General features: G+C 36.7%; 1 protein-coding gene across 1 annotated transcript in view; it reads left to right on the forward strand.

The window, feature by feature from the left end:
• The window catches only part of DIAPH3 (diaphanous related formin 3), a 577,679-nt gene that overhangs the window by 333,237 nt on the left and 224,139 nt on the right, over positions 1-20,303 (forward strand). The window contains exon 22 of the mRNA XM_057532925.1: positions 984-1,113. Coding sequence (XP_057388908.1) covers positions 984-1,113 — 130 coding nt within the window. The remainder of the gene's footprint in view (positions 1-983; positions 1,114-20,303) is intronic.

A 20,303-nucleotide genomic window follows, 5' to 3' on the forward strand; every position in this document is an offset into this window, starting at 1 on the left:
CTGTCCGATTATCTCATGCCTAAGGCATGACCTCATCTCAGGCTGTTTTCTTTCCCTGCCTGGATTATTGCTACAGCTTTTAAAATGATTCTTCCTTCTCTGTTCTTACCCTTGCTCTAATATTTTATCCACACTGTGCTAGAAGGAGCTTTCTAAAGTGTACGTCTGATTAGCTCTCATCTAGTTTAAAACCTCCCAGTTCTTAGGGATCAGAATCCTATATCCATAACATGGTCTGCCTTTCTTTTAATTTTCTGGCCTTCTCCTCCGATTTCTTTCTACTCTCCCTACTTCCCCCTCCCCGCAGCATATACTTTTATTTTGGAGTCACTTGGACTCCTCTAAAGTGCCACTTTCTTCCTCATCTATGGTCTTTTTCAAATGCTTCTCCATCTGCCTCTGATACTGTGCCTTTGAGTTTTTTCCTTCCCTTCCCCAACCCATACAACTTCCTGCCTGCTGGTGTTCAGTTCAGGTGCCCTGTCCTCCTAGGCATACTGTATGATTATTTTTACTATACTCTTTGTCACACAGGGGAAATGCATATTTTCTGGGTTTCCCCCCCCTCCACTAAATGGCTTCTTGAGGAATGACTTATTGGTTGTTGCGTCTCTGACTCCTGCAGTACCTAGTAGACATTCTATAAATCCATGCCAAATGAAAAAATGAGCAAGCATGTGGGATTGTTTTAAGTGCTGATATTATATACGTTCCTATTATATATGCTCCCCATGAAACATTGCATACTACATTGAATTAAGCTTATTCCTTCTTTACAGTAAATATTAATGACTTAGACCAAACAACAGTATATGAAGAGTAGCTTTTCAAGTGTTTAAATAGTGCCTTTTCAAAAATAGCATTAACTAATTTTACAGCTCATTTATTTCTTATCTATAAAAAACAGTATTAACATTATTTAAGTACAGAGACTATCAAAATATTTTTGACTCTGTATTTTTTCTCTCTCTCATTCTATTTAGCTAAAGGACACAAAATCAGCAGATCAGAAAACAACACTACTTCATTTTCTTGTGCAAATATGTGAAGAAAACTACCCTGATATCCTCAATTTTGTGGATGATTTGGAACATTTGGACAAAGCTAGTAAAGGTTTGTGCTTTTACAGAAAAGATTTTCGTGCTCTGGGTCTTCAGTTGATACAGAAAATAATGCCTTTTATTTGAACATACTTGCCACTTTGTCACTGTGTTTTCATACTAAATATGTCATTTTAAAAATAGAGAGAAAGTTGTAGGACATATACTTTATCAATTGTCATTATTGGAGCTATGAGTTTAATTTTTTAACTGGATAATGAGGCCCTATATTCAAAAACACGTAGTTTTGCAGTTTTTTGGGTTTTTTTTAACATCTTTACTGGAGTATAATTGCTTTACAATGTCGTGTTAGTTGCTGCTGTATAACAAAGTAAATCAGCTATATCTATACATATAGCCCCGTATCTCCTCCCTCTTGCGTCTCTCTCCCACCCTCCCTATCCCACCCCTCTAGATGGACACAAAGCACCGAGCTGATCTCCCTGTGCTATGTGGCTGCTTCCCACTAGCTATCTATTTTATATTTGGTAGTGTGTATATGTCCATGCCACTCTCTCACTTCATCCCAGCTTACCTTTCCCCCTCCCCGTGTCCTCAAATCTATTCTCTACCTCTGTGTTTTTATTCCTATCCTGCCCCTAGGTTCTTCATAACCATTTTTTTTTTTTAGATTCCATATATATGTGTTAGCATACACTACTTGTTTTTCTCTTTCTGACTTACTTCACTCTGTATGACAGACTCTAGGTCCATCCACCTCACTACAAATAACTCAATTTTGTTTCTTTTTATGGCTGATTAATATTTCATTGTATATATGTGCCACATCTTCTTTATCCATTCACCTATCGATGGACACTTAGGTTGCTTCCATGGCCTGGCTATTGTAAATAGTGCTGCAATGAACATTGTGGTACATGACTCCTTTTGAATTATGGTTTTCTCAGGGTATATGCCCAGTAGTGGGGTTGCTGGGTCATATGGTAGTTCTATTTTTAGTTTTTTAAGGAACCTCCATCCTGTTCTCCATAGTGGCTGTATCAATTTACATTCCCACCAACAGTGCAAGAGGGTTCCCTTTTCTCCACACCCTCTCCAGCACTTGTTGTTTGTAGATTTTCTGATAATGCCCATTCCAACTGGTGTGACGTGATACCTCATTGTACTTTTGATTTGCATTTCTCTAATAATTAGTGATGTTGAGCAGCTTTTCATGTGCTTCTTTGCATTCTGTATGTCTTCTTTAGAGAAATGTCTATTTAGGTCTTCTACCCATTTTTGGATTAGGTGGTTTGTTTTTTTAATATTAAGCTGCATGAGCTGTTTATATATTTTGCAGATTAATCCTTTGTCTGTTGATTCATTTGCAAATATTTTCTCCCATTCTGAGGGTTGTCTTTTTGTCTTGTTTGTGGTTTCCTTTGCTGTGCAAAAGCTTTGAAGTTTCCTTAGGTCCCATTTGTTTATTTTTGTTTTTATTTCCATTACTCTAGAAGGTGGGTCAAAAAAGATCTTTCTGTGATTTATGTCAAAGAGTGTTCTTCCTATGTTTTCCTCTAAAAGTTTAATAGTGTCTGGTCTTACATTTAGGTCTCTAATCCATTTTGAGTTTATTTTTGTGTATGGTGTTAGGGGGTGTTCTAATTTCATTCTTTTACACGTAGCTGTCCAGTTTTCCCAGCACCACTTATTGAAGAGACTGTCTTTTCTCCATTGTATATCCTTGCCTCCTTTGTCATACATTAGTTGACCATAGGTGTGTGGGTTTATCGCTGGGCTTTCTATCTTGTTCCATTGATCTATGTTTCTGTTTTTGTGCCAATACCATATTGTCTTGATTACTGTAGCTTTGTAGTATAGTCTGAAGTCAGGGAGTCTGATTCCTCCAGCTCCGTTTTCTTCCCTCAACACTGCTTTGGCTATTCAGGGTCTTTTGTGTTTCCATACAAATTTTAAGATTTTTTGTTCTAGTTCCATAAAAAAAGCCATCAGTAGTTTGATAGGGATTGCATTGAATCTGTAGATTGCTTTGGGTAGTATAGTCATTTTCACAATATTGATTCTTCCAATCCAAGAACATGGTATATCTCTCCATCTGTTGGTATCATCCTTAATTTCTTTCATCAGTATCTTATAGTTTTCTGCATACAGGTCTTTTGTCTCCCTCGGTAGGTTTATTCCTAGGTATTTTATTCTTTTTGTTGCAATGGTAAATGGGAGTGTTTCCTTAATTTCTCTTTCAGATTTTTCATCATTAGTGTATAGCAATGCAAGAGATTTCTGTGCATTAATTTTCTATCCTGCAACTTTACCAAATTCATTGATTAGCTCTAATAGTTTTCTGGTGGCATCTTTAGGATTCTCTATGTATAGTATCATGTCATCTGCAAACAGTGACAGTTTTACTTCTTCTTTTCCAATTTGTATTCCTTTTATTTCTTTTTCTTCTCTGATTGCCATGGCTATGACTTCCAAAACTATGTTGAATAATAGTGGTGAGTGTGGACATCCTTGTCTTGTTCCTGAGCTTACAGGAAATGTTTTCAGTTTTTCACCATTGGGAATGATATTTGCTGTGGGTTTGTCATATATGGCCTTTACTATGTTGAGATAGGTTCCCTCTCTGCCCAGTCTCTGGAGAGTTTTTATCATAAATGGGTGTTGAATTTTGTCAAAAGCTTTTTCTGCATCTATTGAGATGATCATATGCTTTTTATTCTTCAATGTGTTAATATGGTGTATCACATTCATTGATTTGCGTATATTGAAGAATCCTTGCATCTCTGGGATAAATCCCACTTGATCATGGTGTATGATCCTTCTAATGTGTTGCAGGATTCTGTTTGCTAGTATTTTGTTGAGGATTTTTGCATGTATATTCATCAGTGATATTGATCTGTAATTTTCTTTGTTTTTTAGTATCTTTGTCTGGTTTTGGTATCAGGGTGATGGTGGCCTCATAGAATGAGTTTGGGAGTGTTCCTTCCTCCGCAGTTTTTTGGATGAGTTTGAGAAGGATGGGTGTTAGCTCTTCCCTAAATGTTTGATAGAATTCACCTGTGAAGCCATCTGTCCCGGACTTCTGTTTGTTGGAAGATTTTTAATCACAGTTTCAATTTCATTACTTGTGATTGGTCTGTTCATATTTTCTGTTTCTTCCTGGTTCAGTCTTGGACAGTTACTCCTTTCTAAGAATTTGTCCATTTCTTCCAGGTTGTCCATTTTATTGGCATAGAGTTGCTTGTAGTAGTCTCTAGGATGCTTTGTATTTCTATGGTGTCTTTTGTAACTTATCCTTTTACATTTCTAATTTTATTGATTTGAGTCATCTCCCTCTTTTTCTTGATGTGTCTGGCTAATGGTTTGTCAATTTTGTTTATCTTCTGAAAGAACCAGATTTTAGTTTTATTGATCTTTGCTATTGTTTTCTTTGTTTCTATTTCATTTATTTCTGCTCTGATCTTTATGATTTCTTTCCTTCTGATAACTGGGTTTTGTTTGTTCTTCTTTCTCTAGTCCCTTTTGGTGTAAGGATAGATTGTTTATTTGAGATTTTTCTTGTTTCTTGAGGTAGGCTTGTATTGCTATAAACTTCCCTCTTAGAACTGCTCTTGCTGCATTCCATAGGTTTTGGTTCATTGTGTTTTCATTGTCATTTGTCTCTAGGTATTTTTGATTTGCTCTTTGATTTTTTCAGTGATCTCTTTGCTATTTAGTAATGTATTGTTTAGCCTCCATGTGTTTGTGTTTTTTACGTGTTTTTCACTGTAATTGGTATCTAATCTCATAGCGTTGTGGTCAGAAAAGATGCTTGAAATGATTTCAGTTTTCTTAAATTTACTGAGGCTTGATTTGTGACCCAATATGTGATCTATCATGGAGAATGTTCAGTATGCAGTTGAGAAGAAAGTGTAATCTGCTGTTTTGGGGTGGAATGTCCTGTAAATATTAGTTAAATCTACCTGGTCTATTGTGTCATTTAAAGCTTGTGTTTCCTTATTAATTTTCTGTTTAGATTATCTGACCATTGGTGTAAGTGAGGTGTTAAAGTCCCCCACTATTATTGTGTTACTCTCGATTTCCTCTTTTATAGGTGTTAACAGTTGCCTTATGTATTGAGTTGCTCCTATGTTGGGTGCATAAATATTTACAATTGTTATATCTTCTTCTTGGATTGATCTCTTAATCATTATGTAGTGTCCTTCCTTGTCTCTTGTAACATTCTTTATTTTACAGTCTATTTTATCTGATATGAATATTGCTACTCCAGCTTTCTTTTGATTTCCATTTGCATGGAATATCTTTTTCCATCCCCTCACTTTCAGTCTGTATGTGTCCCTAGGTCTGAAGTGGGTCTCTTATAGACAGCATATATATGGGTCTTGTTTTTGTATCCATTCAGCAAGCCTGTGTCTTTTGGTTGGAGCATTTAATCCATTCACGTTTACGGTAATTATCGATATGTATGTTCCTATGACCAATTTCTCAATTTCTCTCTTTTATTCTCTTGTGTTTCCCACTTAGAGAAGTTCCTTTAGCATTTGTTGTAGATCTTGTTTGGTAGTGCTGAATTCCCTTAGCTTTTGCTTGTCTGTAAAGCTTTTGATTTCTCCATAGAACCTGAATGAGATCCTTGCCAGCTAGAATAATCTTGGTTGTAGGTTCTTCCCTTTCATCACTTTAAGTATATCATGCCGCTCCCTTCTGGCTTGTAGAGTTTCTGCTGAGAAATCGGCTGTTATCCTTATGGGAGTTCCCTTGTATGTTATTTGTTGTTTTTTCCTTCCTGCTTTCAATAATTTTTCTTTGTCTTTAATTTTTGCCAATTTGAGTACTATGTGTGTCGGCCTGTTTCTCCTTGGGTCTATTCTCTATGGGACTCTCTGCGCTTCCTGGACTTGGGTGGCTATTTATTTTCCCATGTTAGGGAAGTTTTTGACTATAATCTCTTCATATATTTTCTCTGGTCCTTTCTCTTTCTCTTCTCCTTCTGGGACCCCTATAAAGTGAATGTCATTGTGTTTAATGTTGTCCTAGAGGTCTCTTAGGCTGTCTTCATTTCTTTTCATTCTTTTTTCTTTATTCTGTTCTGTGGCAGTGAATTCCACCATTCTTTCCTCCAGGTCACTTATCCGTTCTTCTGCCTCAGTTAGTTATTCTGCTATTGATTCCTTCTAGTGTAGTTTTCATTTCAGTTATTGTATTGTTCATCTCTGTTTGTTTGTTCTTTAATTCTTCTAGGTCTTTGTTAAACATTTCTTGCATCGTCTCGATCTGTGCCTCCATTGTTTTTCCGAGGTCCTGGATCATCTTCACTATCATTATTCTGAATTCTTGTTCTGGAAGGTTGCCTATCTCCACTTCATTTAGTTGTTTTTCTGGCGTTTTATCTTGTTCCTTCATCTGGTACCTAGCCCTCTGCCTTTTCATCTTGTCTATCTTTCTGTGAATGTGGTTTTTGTTCCACAGGCTGCAGGATTGTAGTTCTTCTTGCTTCTGCTGTCCTCATACCCTGTTTAAATTGTTTCTTCTATAAAGTGGGGATTGTAGCACTTTTTTTGCAGAGAGGCATGTGATTGGATGAGATGTTCTTTCACACTTTTTCCTGAGATATATGTTTCTTTGAAGTGTATATCTTATATAGTCTGTTGAAAAAAAAAAGTTGGAAACAGTTAATCTGGATTTTTAAGGCAAAAATTAAATCTTTTAACTTTTTACTCTTGCATCCTAATGTTCTAGTGGATTACTCTTTACTTTTCCCTTGTGCTACCTTAAAATGTTCATGGCATAAGAAGATAATGTCCCTATGTATAGGTGTAAGTGTTTTATGGGAATTTAAGAAGGGAAAATAATCCAAATCATCTTCTCATATTAAACAGTGTGAGACTGGCCAAAAAGGCACAGAGGAAAAGAACATTAAAAATAACTCACAGATACTCACCGTAGCTTTTAAGTGATTAGTTCATTAATTCAAGTAAGGCAACTTTCTTAAAATGAGGTTTCTGGAATTCTGGAATAAAATTTAAGTAAATGGGATGAAAAAGGATTGAAAATGCATGTTCTTGATGAATATTAAGCTTGATAAGTAACAGAGTACTAGATGAAGAAGTGCTGCCTTCAAGTGCCTTGAAATATAGAGGAATTTCTTTTTCTGGGGAAAAGATGGTTGAGTAGTTAATAGCTTACATCAGCATTAGGTTTTTAGCAAAAATAAAATCAGTGTGGGCATTTTCTCATAATAGCAGTTTGCACTTCTGGTCACTTTACTATTTTTCCTACTCGTTCTAAAACAAAATAGTAAGGTGGAACATACTTCTCTTTCAGATGTATTTTTTATTGTATAATATATTTTCTAGCAGTTTTTGCTATGAATTAAGATAAATGTCATTTATCTATTTTGACTCATTTGATTGTACTTAAAATTCTGTATAAATATTACAATATTTTGCTTTTCAAAAATATTTAACTTTCATAAGGGTTTCCTTGCAGTGTTGTAACTTGGTAATGATGTTTTTCTGTTTGTTTTCTTTTTTGGTGTTTCTGTGGGGCATTCTGGGGCCTTGGGGTTTTAGTTTCCATCTGTTATAGCGGAGGCATGCATATGTGTATGGGCCAGCAGATACTGCGAATGTGTTTCACAGGGAGCAGCCAACTTCATATTTGAAATAGAAAAGCCATCACTGAGAGATTTTTTTTACAGTGTAGGTGTTTGTTGAGATAGATTTCTTTTCGTGAGTTTATTACCCTATTAATGGATGGGATTTTAGAGGAATAAATGTAATGTTTTGGATGAATAAGCCTATGTTTTCTTTGGAAAATTTCAGTGCTCTTATATTATACATCATCATTTGAAAGTTTCCAGATTCGAAATCTCCTCAGTGAGCTATCACATGAATTTATAATACCTTTGTTTCTGAGACATAACAAATCCTGGCCATTAGGTACTCCTGGATCAGCAGGGGGAGGTTTCATTGTAACTGATGAGCTTACCCGTATGACAGTGTTCAAGAATCTACTTCATTAGGGCTGCTTCTTTGCTAAAAGATAACGGCTTACAGCTTTTCTGTTGTATTTCAGTGAAAATATTTTGGATCATTATTGTATTTCTGTATACCATTGTAATATTTCTTTCCTTTATGGACTCCTAAGGGTTGAATACGTTTTTCCCTTGTCTAAACAGTTGAAATTAACGAACTCTAATCTATGATGGTTTTATTGATTATTTCACAATAACCTGTTTCATTATTAATTTGGAATGGTATTTTATTAATGAATAGAAAATATGACCAAACTTTGGAGGTTTTGGAGTGTATTAAAATAATACCAAGGTAAATTTACAGTGTCACCTTGTTCAGCCCATGTCTTTTTTAAGGTATTATAGCTCTTCCACATATTTCCATTTTTCCCTAGATAGTTAACTCTGAATTCTAGAGATACCATGCTAGTCTAGTCTGTAACTCACTTATTCACTCATTCATTTAATAAGCATGTGTTGTGTGATTACCGTGTCAGAAACTGTGCTCTATCTTGCTGCTTTTCCAAGGTGTGGTTTCTGTGTCTTGGTGCAGCCCCGGTTACCTCACTCACAACTGTCTCCTCTCCTTATGTACGCAACTTCCTCCCCTTTTTCTATGCACCCTCTAAGTATTGCTTTTATTATTAGCCTAATACTGAGTCCTTCTCTTTTTTCTCTCTGTAGCTTCTCCTTAGGTGATCTCTTTAGTCTCCAAGGGCTTAAATAGCATCGTTACATTAATGACTTACAGATTTATATCCCAGACTTCCTTCTGAGCTCCACACTTGCATATCCAACAGCTTACTTGCCATTTCCAGCTACACTTCAGTGTGTAGATCATGATATGCTGTAAAATGTGGCTCTTGATTCCTACTCCCTTACTCTGTCCTCCCCAGATTTTATTTACTTGAGAAATTCCTTTTTGGCTCACTTTCTTCTGATTTCCTTTTTCTCATTTCCCCTGCCTCCTAGCCCTCAGCAGGTCAGCTGAGAGCTGTGTGGTAGATTCTGTGGAAAGTGGCAGCTGTGGCCTAGAATGTTGTCTAGATCTCTCCTTTGTCAGGTACCTTAAAGTAAATGTCCCTTTCCCTTTGGTACTTTTTCCTGGTGCTTGCTGGGAACCTCACCTAAGTTTCTGTGTATTCCAGTCTTTCTTTAAAGATAAATTCATAGGTTTTCCAGAAAATCTTAGACCACTATTCAAGAACTACTACTCTAGATTAGAGACTATTCCTGGAACTGCTGGGAATGAAATTAGCTTCTTGAGAAAGGACAATATTCAGTGTATTATCAGAGTGGATTTAATGATTGCCCATTTCTAATTTTTTTCACTTTTTCCATTTCCACATTTTCACCTTTCAGGAGCATTCTTTGATGTTTTATATTTGAGTTTTTGTTTGCTCTATTTTATAGACCTCTCTGCTTTTAAGACTGTTTGTTTGCTTTTAGCCAGTAATACCTTGGTCTGGCCCAAATATTTGTCTAGTCAAATACATCTCCTGGTTTTCAATTCCTCATGACTTTCCAACACTTTATGATAAATGCCTTACTAAATACTGAATGCTTGTCTTTTATTCACCTACTGTGAGCACTTAGAACGCTTAATTTCCAGGTGGCTGCCACCTGGAAATGCATAGTGTTTGAGAATTTCAAATTCATCTGCTGTAACAAGCAGAACGCATTTTCAAAGGCTTCCATTAACCTCCTTATGCTCTAGTCTTCCAAAAATGCCAATTAAAATGTATTAGCAAGTTGGATATATATTTTAGATATTCAGTATTAGTTATTAATTCAACTGCATTTTATATTTTAAGTGTATATTATAAATATATAAAAATATTTATTATGCAACAAAATTAACAGCACAACCAACATGGTGTTAGTTGAAACCATTATGTCATGGAGATTAAAGTTGGGCCCTCATAATTTTGCAAGATAAATAAATTATTTTGGTATTTTAAACCAATTGTAAAGTATTAAGAGTCTTATGAAAATACGCATTCTTAGTGTATATTTCTGCCAATACAATGAAATAATTTGACAGGACACATTGTTGATGGTGGGGGCATTTATAGTAAGCTAATTTAGTTACAGAAGACAACCATGTAGGATATTGCTTTAATTGTCAATAAAGAGCACAAAATATATTCTGTTATGGGCTGAATTCTGTCCCCATATATTGAAGCCCTTTGTATGTTGAAGCCCTGACCCCTGGTACCTCAGAATGTGACTCTATATGGAGAGAGGGTCTTTAAAGTGGTGCTTAAGTTAAAATGGGACCCATAGGTTGAGCCCTAGTACAATCTGACATGTGTGCTTATAAGAAGAGGAAATTTAGACCCAGGGAGACATCAGGGGTGTGCATACCAGACCAACCATGTGAGGACACAGAGAGAAGGTGGCTACCTGCAAGCCAAAGAGAGATGCTTCAGAAGAAATCAAACTTACCAACATCTTGAACTGTGAGAAAATAAATTTCTATTGTTTAAGCCACCCAGTCTGTGGCATTTTGTGATGGCAGCCCTAGCAAACTAATCCAATAATTTAAGACATTTTTCTTACTTAGTTTTTTGGCTTTAGAATAGAGTGGACTGTACTGCATGATTTTTGACTTTATCAGATAATTTGAAGAAACAGTCCTAGACCTGCTGTGTTGGATGTTCACTAGTAATCAATTCAGGAATAGCAAAGGTTCTTACACAAACCATGAATTATCACATGATTTTAAATAATTCCAAGTATGCCTCAATTCCTTTTTTTGAATAGATGACACATAAATTAGTACATGTGTGAGGAAATATTGAGGCATTCTAAATAAATATATTCATGAGCATTTACATTTAATTTTCATGGTGAGATCTCTGGCATCTCCTGGATCTTATTTTAGAATGCATTCATTTACACTGAACTAAGTGTACTAAGTTTTTGTTTTGTTTTATCATGTCTTTTACTCATTATATCCCTACATGTATTTCTTTACCACTTCTCCCTGTTTTGCTACTGTAATAGTTGTAATTTTCTTATAAGCAAGTAGCTAACAAAGACTAGTAACACTCTGAACTATCTGTTGACAGTTTTCTAAACGTGAGGTATGAATAGATGGTTTTACCTTTCTTTTTTTCATTGTCCTGTGGAAATAGTGAAAGTATTCGATGTCTCCTACTTGTGTACCATTGATTCCACATATAGATGAAGAGTAAGAAGCTATGTCTGGAAAGCTAGTTTATGACTCCTATGTAGTTATATCTCAACTATTTTGACCATCTGTAGCCATCTAATACATATACTCAGGGAGTGTAAAACAATTTTAATATTACTACAAGCTAAATATAATTTAAAAATAAATTTATTTTTAAAAGGCAATTCACATGTAGGTTTCCATATACTTACTAAAAGGGCTATATATGTAAAATTTTACATTCAGCAAATTAACACTTTTAACATAAAAAGATATGATGAAATATAACTGAACCATTCACAAGGTAATTGCAGGATTTATGAAAAATATTTATAGTGTACTGGGAGTGCAGTGTACTGGTAAAGAGCCACTAGGTCCAAGTTGTTTGATGAGCAACATTTTATTTAAGTCCTGCCAGTTTATTTCCAAGGATTATCTATGTAGAGTTGGCATCAAAAGTTTAAATTGGAGACCTGAGTGTGATAAGGTTGTATTACACTATTTTATGGTGCAAATATAAACCATTTTGGAAGGCAGCAGAAAGGAATATAGACAGAGCATGGCCAAAATCTCTAGAAGGATTAAGGATTCTTTAGAGTGACATTGAAGAACACTGGCATGGAGGAACTACTTTCAGCTAAAGATTGCTTTTTGAGATACTGAGCTAGGAACATTTCCTGAATTGGCTGCTGCTTGGGCTGATAGATGATGATGAAGAAGAAAAACACACCAGGAAGACCTCTGTATCTTTTTTGGAGGTTAGCAGACTGAAAGTGGCATCAATACAGCATTAATCTTTTCAAGAAACTAACAGTTTACAGTGTTTGCAGATTTTTGGCCAGCTACAGATTTGAAATAGCTATTTGAATAGTTCTATCAGTGTCACCTATGAGCCATAGCTAACATCAAGTAACAGGACAGGATCAACAGTGATGACCAAGGTCTTGGAGCTTTCTTAGACTGCTGGCTGGGAAGCAATATTTACTGTACTTCAGTTTTGCAACATGAAGTGAGAAATTACAAACCAGGTAGATGAAAGAAAATTTCCCAGCATTTTGAAGGATAGCTTAACATAACAAATCTGTATACTATAAAGAAATCTAAGCAGTGGATGGAGCAAACACAGTTATGGCTGTCTGTTGAGTCTCATTGCTCACAAAATTGACATGTAACCAACTGGGTGAAGAGGCATGGAGCTGATAAGATGCTGAAGGTAGAATTGCCAACTGCTTCCCAAAACCAGACTGTGTTTATATGGCTTGCAAAATCTTGAATTAGTAGTTGTTTTAGTTTCCTAGGGCTGCCATAAAGTATCACCACATACCAGGTCACTTTAAACAACATAAATTTATTCTCTAACTGTTCAGGAATACAGAAATCTGAAATCAAGGTGTTGGTAGCATTGGTTTCTTCTGTAGTCTCTCGGGAGAAACCATCCAATGCCTCTCTCTAAGCTTCTAGTGGCTGCCAGCAATCCTTGGCATCCCTGTGCCTCTATTTTTATATTGCTTTCTTCTCCATGTCTTTGTATCCTCACCTCTCTTTTTAAGGACAGCAATCACTTGATTCAGGGCCCACCCTAGATCCAGGATGGTTTCATCTTGAGATCTTTAACTAATTCTCTTTGCAAAGACCCTGTTTCAAAATAAGTCACTTTCTGATGTTCTGGGTGGACATGGAGTTTGGGGGACACTATTCAACCCACTCCAGTCATCGTTGTCATCCATCCTATAAGTGCATGGAGGCAGCACCATCATCTCTGAGTATTATGAAATAGTTAAGGGTAACTGCACTGTTAGCATTATATATAGAAAGCGTTTATATTATGTTGTGAAATGTTTTGGTGTTTAAGGGTTATTGTTGATGATGAGCTGCGAAATACCTTTTTCTTATATCATCATATGCAAATACTGAAGCAGTTAAAGCTGAAATTCATAATATGCCGCTGAATTTAAGGAGTTTTTATTGACAGGCAGTGACAATTACAATAATTCCAATAAATGATTTCAGTGGGTGAAATAAAAACATGATAGAGGCATTATATTATAGGAGAGGCTATTATTACAATCATGGACTCTGAAGCTAGACAACTGGGGTTCAAACCCCAACTCTGCCCATTGCCAGAGGAATAACCTTGGATGAGTTTCTTATCCTCTCTAGGACTCAGTTTTCTTATGTATAAAATGGGGATAATAGTAGTATTAATTTAGAGGTTTGGTGTGAGGATTAAATAGGTTTGTATGTGTACATATTTATAAAGCTTGTATGTAGCACCTAGTTAGCACTATGTAAATATTCTCCACATTTGTTGTAGTTGTTGCTGTTGTTTTTCAGTGATTATTTCTTTTTTTTTTTAACATCTTTATTGGAGTATAATTGCTTTACAATGGTGTGTTAGTTTCTGCTTTATAACAAAGTGAATCAGCTATACATATACATATGTCCCCATATCTCTTCCTTCTTGCGTCTCCCTCCCTCCCATCCTCCCTATCCCACCCCTCTAGGTGGTCACAAAGCACTGAGCTGATCTCCCTGTGCTATGCAGCTGCTTCCCACTAGCTATCTATTCTACGTTTGGTAGTGTATATATGTCCATGCCACTCTCTCACTTTGTCCCAGCTTACCCTTCACCCTCCCGGTATCCTCAAGTCCATTCTCTAGTAGGTCTGCTTCTTTATTCCTGTCTTGCCCCTTGTTTACACACATCTGCCTATGCTGTCATTAATGATGCAGGTAAACATGGATCTAATATATTACTATAGAATTTTAATATATATTCTCGAAAATTGTTTGAACGGATTCCAACTGTGTCTTGCCTAAAACCCATGCAAGCTTTAGAGTACAAGGCCAAGAATTTTGTAGATTTGTGTTATTGAAAAACTGTTGTACTTTCTAAAAATTAGATAATAATATACATATAGGAAATTGCACAAATCATAAATGTACAGCTCAATGCATTTTCTCCAATTGGACATAATAGCATAAGGAATGGAATTTGGAAAATGGATTCTATTTACCCTTCTGTGCTTCAGCCTGACACTATTTTTAATTCATATTTTGAACTTTGATAAAAGATTTCTTTTGAAAAAGGGTTCCTACTACTAAACAACCTTTGAAAACAGCTAGTCTCCAGCAACTCTTCAACAACTTACAGTTATTTTTTTTCTGGAGGTGTTTGCATGTTATGTAAAATCAAATTTATCAGCCCAGAATTATTGAGGAATGCCATATGGAAATATGAACTAATACTGAAGATAGATGATAGAAGTAATAGAAACATCTAAACAGATGTTTACTCTCCTTCATAGGAAAACGTAAAGAAAATGTCTTCTTAGATAATCTTCCCCTCTGTCCTCAAAAGCAACGGTTTAAAACTGATCAGTTGGGAGACCCTTGTGTCATGTAAATATGTCTATCACCTTGATGGCAGCTTCTCAGTAGCTGTCTGTCAAACTACATATTTTACGGAAAAAAGAACTAGTGCTTATTAATAGTTTTTGATGTTTTGACCCTACAAGGAAAGAATTCTTTCCAAAAAGTTTATTGAACTCTTGTGTGGCAGACACTGTCCTAGGCACTTGTATTAATAAGGATTAGACAAACACAAAAAGCAAACACCAACCAAACAAAAAAGAATAAGGATTAGACTGACTTTTGAGTGACAGAAAAAAAAGTAACAGTGGCTTACATAAGATTCATTCACTCAGTATTTCATGAGTTGTTTTCTGAATGCCTCTTCTGTCTCAGGTACCGTTTGAGGTACTGGATAGAGTAGTATATGAACACAAAGGAAATGTCTCTGCTCTCTTGAAATTTACATTTTAGGTAGAGGATACAGAACAAAGAAAGAAGTCAATGTATATTATGTCAGGTGGTTAGCTGTGGAATCCTAGGCCAGGTGTTTGTTTCTGTTTGTTTGTTTGTTTTTTGGAATGTAGGTTGGGAGGTCAGAGAAGGCCCCATGGAGAAGGGCTTTGAGTGAAAGCCTGACAGAGGAGTGAGGAGGCATGGCAAGGTATGTGAGAGAAGCATTCTAGGCAGAGGGAGGAGCAGGGGCCTAAGCCCTAGATATGGATGTGATACTGGATCAGAGGGAGGGAGGGAGGGGGAGGGCATAATAGGAGATACGATCAGAAAGGTAGCAGATCCAATAGGACATAATTGGCCATTATAAGGATTTTGACTTTGCTCTGAGATGGGGAGCCATTGGAAGGGCTTTGAGCAAAAGAGTGACATCTGACTTGCATTTTCAAAGGATTGCTTTGGCTGCTTTTTTGGGGAAAAATGTAGAGGAACAAAGGGGAGATGCAGTAAAACCAGTTTGATGCTGTAAGAATAATCCAGGGGAGAGAGCGTGTTGGCTGGGACCAAGAGGTTGCAGCAAGGGAAGTGAGAAGGATTTAAGCAATGCACCTACATTGAAGGTAGAAATCAACAGCATTTACTCTGTGATTGGGTGTGTGGGGTATGAGGGAAAGAGAGGAGTCATAACACCAATCATTTACTGAGGTGCAGGAGCAGATTCCAGAAGGAAGATAAGTTCCAATTTGAAAATGTGAGTTTAAGAGGCCTATTAAATATTAAGTAAAGATATTCAACGGGCAGTTGGAGTTCAGGGGAAAGGTCTAAGCAGGAGAAAAAATTTGGAATTTTTCAAGTTTAGAGATATGCATGCAGTCCAGGACTTGTTAGGCTGCATCGTCTCCAATAGCCTTACATGAAAACTCATCTCATAATTTTCATGTCAGTTAGTCTATCCTTAATATTTATCATGGGACACATTAAAAGCAGCCACACCTCCTTCCCACAAACATGCACACAAAACCATTATCTTGAGGGAATATTTTGAATATTGTTACAAACATCTCTATTATGGGCCTCTTTTCTTTAATATTTACCATTTTCTTGAACATCTTATTTGCAGAAAGGAGTTTTCAAATTCTTATAGGTAAACATGATTTTCCATTAGATAGGCTTCTCCCACTAATATTGTGTTCTCTTGTAAAAAGGTTGTTATGCCTTTAACACCCTCTTTATAGTCAGAGAGGACAAGGCTACTTCTTTTCTGCCCAGAGTGGGGGAAATGGGTCAGCAGAACCGACTGGAGCCCTTTCACTGGTTGTGCTTGTCATTTCCTCTGCTTGCCTTCTGCCTACCTGTCCTCTCTCCAGACTCCATAACAAATATAGGCAATTCCCTTACAGTGTGATGTATATAAAAAAGGTAACAACAAAACCTTCATTGCATGTATAGATCTTCCTTGACTTATGATGATGTTACATCCAGATAAACCCATTGCAAGCTGAAAATACCATAAGTTGAAAATTCACTGAATACACCTAATGTACCAAAGTTCATAGCTTAGCCTGGCCTAACTTACACGTGTTCAGAACACTTACATTAACCTATAGTTAGGCAAAATCATCTAACACTAAGCCTAATTTATAATAAGGTGTTGAATAGCTCATGCAATTTATTGAATACTGTGCTGAAAGTGAAAACCAGAATGGTTCTCTGGGTACAGAATGATTTGTAAGTGTATTGATTGTTTACTCTTGCATGGCTGACTGGGAACTGCGGCTTGCTGTCCATCATCACAAAAGTGTGTACCACATATTGCTATCCCGGGAAAAGATCAGCATTCAGTGTATGAAGTATGGTTTCTATTGAATGCATAGCTCTCCCCACCACTGTAAAGTTGAAAAATCGTTAAGTGGAATGTAAGTCAGGGGTTCTCTGTAGTACTGGGTTGGCCAAAAAGTTCATTCGGATTTTTCTGTAACATCTTATGGAAAAACCCAAACGAGCTTTTTGGCCAACCCAATATAATAAATTAATTAGGGGATGCAAATTATAATGTATTATTATGTGGAGTTCCATCAAGAATCAGAACAATGGGGCTTCCCTGGTGGCGCAGTGGTTGAGAATCTGCCTGCTAATGCAGGGGACACGGGTTCGAGCCCTGGTCTGGGAAGATCCCACATGCCGCGGAGCAGCTGGGCCCGTGAGCCACAACTACTGACCCTGCGCGTCTGGAGCCTGTGCCCCGCAACGGGAGGGGCCGCGATAGTGAAAGGCCCGCGCACCGCGATGAAGAGCAGTCCCCGCACCGCGATGAAGAGTGGCCCCCACTTGCCGCAACTAGAGAAAGCCCTCGCACGAACCGAAGACCCAGCACAGCCAAAAATAAATAAATAAAAAAAAAAAAAAAAAAAAAAAAGAATCAGAACAATGGGAAGAAGGAAAAGCTGAGCATAAGGCAAGCTGAGGATGACTGGCCAGTCACTTAGCATTGCTTCTTTCAGTTTACACCTTTGCCTGTTATGAACCAAACTACAATTTATTTTGAGTTTCTACTTTTTTTACCATCTTATTTCAGTTTTATGCTTTTCCATCAACTTAATGAATGTTATAATAATACTGTAGATCTTAGATTTTGTTCTACGCCTACTTAATGTTAGGGATTTCTTTTAATGGTACTGAGGTTTTTGTCCATCTTGTCCATTCATTTTATTATTTTTAACGTGCATTTGTGAAATATTCTTACAGCTTTATTAATACCTTTATTATTACAATCGTCTAGGAAAAATCACTATGTTGAAAGCTTGAAATGCTATAGGCCCTAGTTTCTCTCACAAAACAATTGTGTCTAGGAGCATAGGGAGGGTAATTTAGTTTGAATGTTTACACTTTTTTGTTAATAAGTTGCTGTTTAAGCATTCTTTAAAGGAATCAACTTCCCTGTAATGTATCATGGTATGTAAGAATGACTGTGACAGTTCTTTGTGTGTGTGTGTGTGTGTGTGTGTGTGTGTGTGTGTGTGTTTCAATGGCCTCTAATAATATATTGTTACAAAGAATTTGATAACTCAATTGGCAACTCAGATACTAATCCAGTAATTTCCTGAGCATGATTTGATGACCCATGGGTCTCCAAAACCCTCTAAAACTGTACTAAAAGTCCTGTATTTTTTTTTAAACATCTTTATTGAAGTATAATTGCCTTACAATGGTGTGTTAGCTTCTGCTTTATAACGAAGTGAATCAGTTATACATATACAATATGTTCCCATTTCTGTTCCCATTTCTCTTCCCTCTTGCATCTCCCTCCCTCCCACCCTCCCCATCCCACCCCTCTAGGTGGTCACAAAGCACCGAGCTGATCTCCCTGTGCTATGCGGCTGCTTCCCACTAGTTATCTATTTTACATTTGGTAGTGTATATATGTCCATGACACTCTCTTACCCTGTCACATCTCATCCCACCCCCTCCCCATATCTTCAAGTCCATTCTCTAGTAGGTCTGTGTCTTTATTCCCGTCTTGCCACTAGGTTCTTCATGGCCTTTTTTTTTTTTTTTTTTCCTTAGATTCAGTATATATGTGTTAGCATACTGTATTTGTTTTTCTCTTTCTGACTTACTTCACTCTGTATGACAGACTCTAACTCCATCCACCTCGTTACAAATACCTCCATTTCATTTCTTTTTATGGCTGGGTAATATTTCATTGTATATATGTCCCACATCTTCTTTATCCATTCATCTGTCAATGGACATTTAGGTTGCCTCCATGTCCTGGCTATTGTAAACGGAGCTGCAATGAACATTTTAGTACATGACTCTTTTTGACCTATGGTTTTCTCAGGGTATATGCCCAGTAGTGGGATTGCTGGGTCGTATGGTAGTTCTATTTGTAGTTTTTTAAGGAAGCTCCATACTGTTCTCCATAGTGGCTGTATCAATTTACATTCCCACCAACAGTGCAAGAGTGTTCCCTTTCCTCCACACCGTCTCCAGCATTTATTGTTTCTAGATTTTTTGATGATGGCCATTCTGATCGGTGTGAGATGATATCTCATTGTAGTTTTGATTTGCATTTCTCTAATGATTAATGATGTTGAGCATTCTTTCATGTGTCTGTAGGCCATCTGTATATCTTCTTTGGAGAAATGTCTATTTAGGTCTTCTGCCCATTTTTGGATTGGGTTGTTTGTTTTTTTGTTATTGAGCTGCATGAGCTGCTTGTAAATCTTGGAGATTAATCCTTTGTCAGTTGCTTCATTTGCAAATATTTTCTCCCATTCTGAGGGTTGTCTTTTGGTCTTGTTTATGGTTTCCTTTGCTGTGCAAAAGCTTTTAAGTTTCATTAGGTCCCATTTGTTTATTTGTGTTCTTATTTCCATTTCTCTGGGAGCTGGGTCAAAAAGAATCTTGCTGTGATGTATGTCATAGAGTGTTCTGCCTATGTTTTCCTCTAAGAGTTTGATAGTGTCTGCCCTTACACTTAGGTCTTTAATCCATTTTGAGTTTATTTTTGTTCATGGTGTCAGGGAGTGTTCTAATTTCATACTTTTACATGTACCTGTCCAATTTTCCCAGCACCACTTATTGAAGAGGCTGTCTTTTCTCCACTGTATATGCTTGCCTCCTTTATCAAAGATAAGGTTACCATATGTGTGTGGGTTTATCTCTGGGCTTTCTATCCTGTTCCATTGATCTATATTTCTGTTTTTGTGCCAGTACCAAACTGTCTTGATTACTGAAGCTTTGTAATATAGTCTGAAGTCAGGGAGCCTGATTCCCCCAGCTCCATTTTTCGTTCTCAAGATTGCTTTGGCTATTCGGGGTCTTTTGTGTTTCCATACAAATTGTGAAATTTTGTGTTCTAGTTCTGTGAAAAATGCCAGTGGTAGTTTGCTAGGGATTGCATTGAATCTGTAGATTGCTTTGGGTAGTAGAGTCATTTTCACAATGTTGATTCTTCCAATCCAGGAACATGGTATATCTCTCCATCTATTTGTATCATCTTTAATTTCTTTCATCAGTGTCTTATAATTTTCTGCATACAGGTCTTTTGTCTCCTTAGGTAGGTTTATTCCTAGATATTTTATTCTTTTTGTTGCAATGGTAAACGGGAGTGTTTTCTTAATTTCACTTTCAGATTTTTCGCCATTAGTGTATAGAAATGCAAGAGATTTCTGTGCATTAATTTTGTACCCTGCTACTTTACCAAATTCATTGATTAGCTCTAGGAGTTTTCTGGTAGCAT

This window comes from Balaenoptera acutorostrata, chromosome 18 (genome assembly GCF_949987535.1).
Source record: "Balaenoptera acutorostrata chromosome 18, mBalAcu1.1, whole genome shotgun sequence".
Lineage (NCBI taxonomy): Eukaryota > Metazoa > Chordata > Mammalia > Artiodactyla > Balaenopteridae > Balaenoptera > Balaenoptera acutorostrata.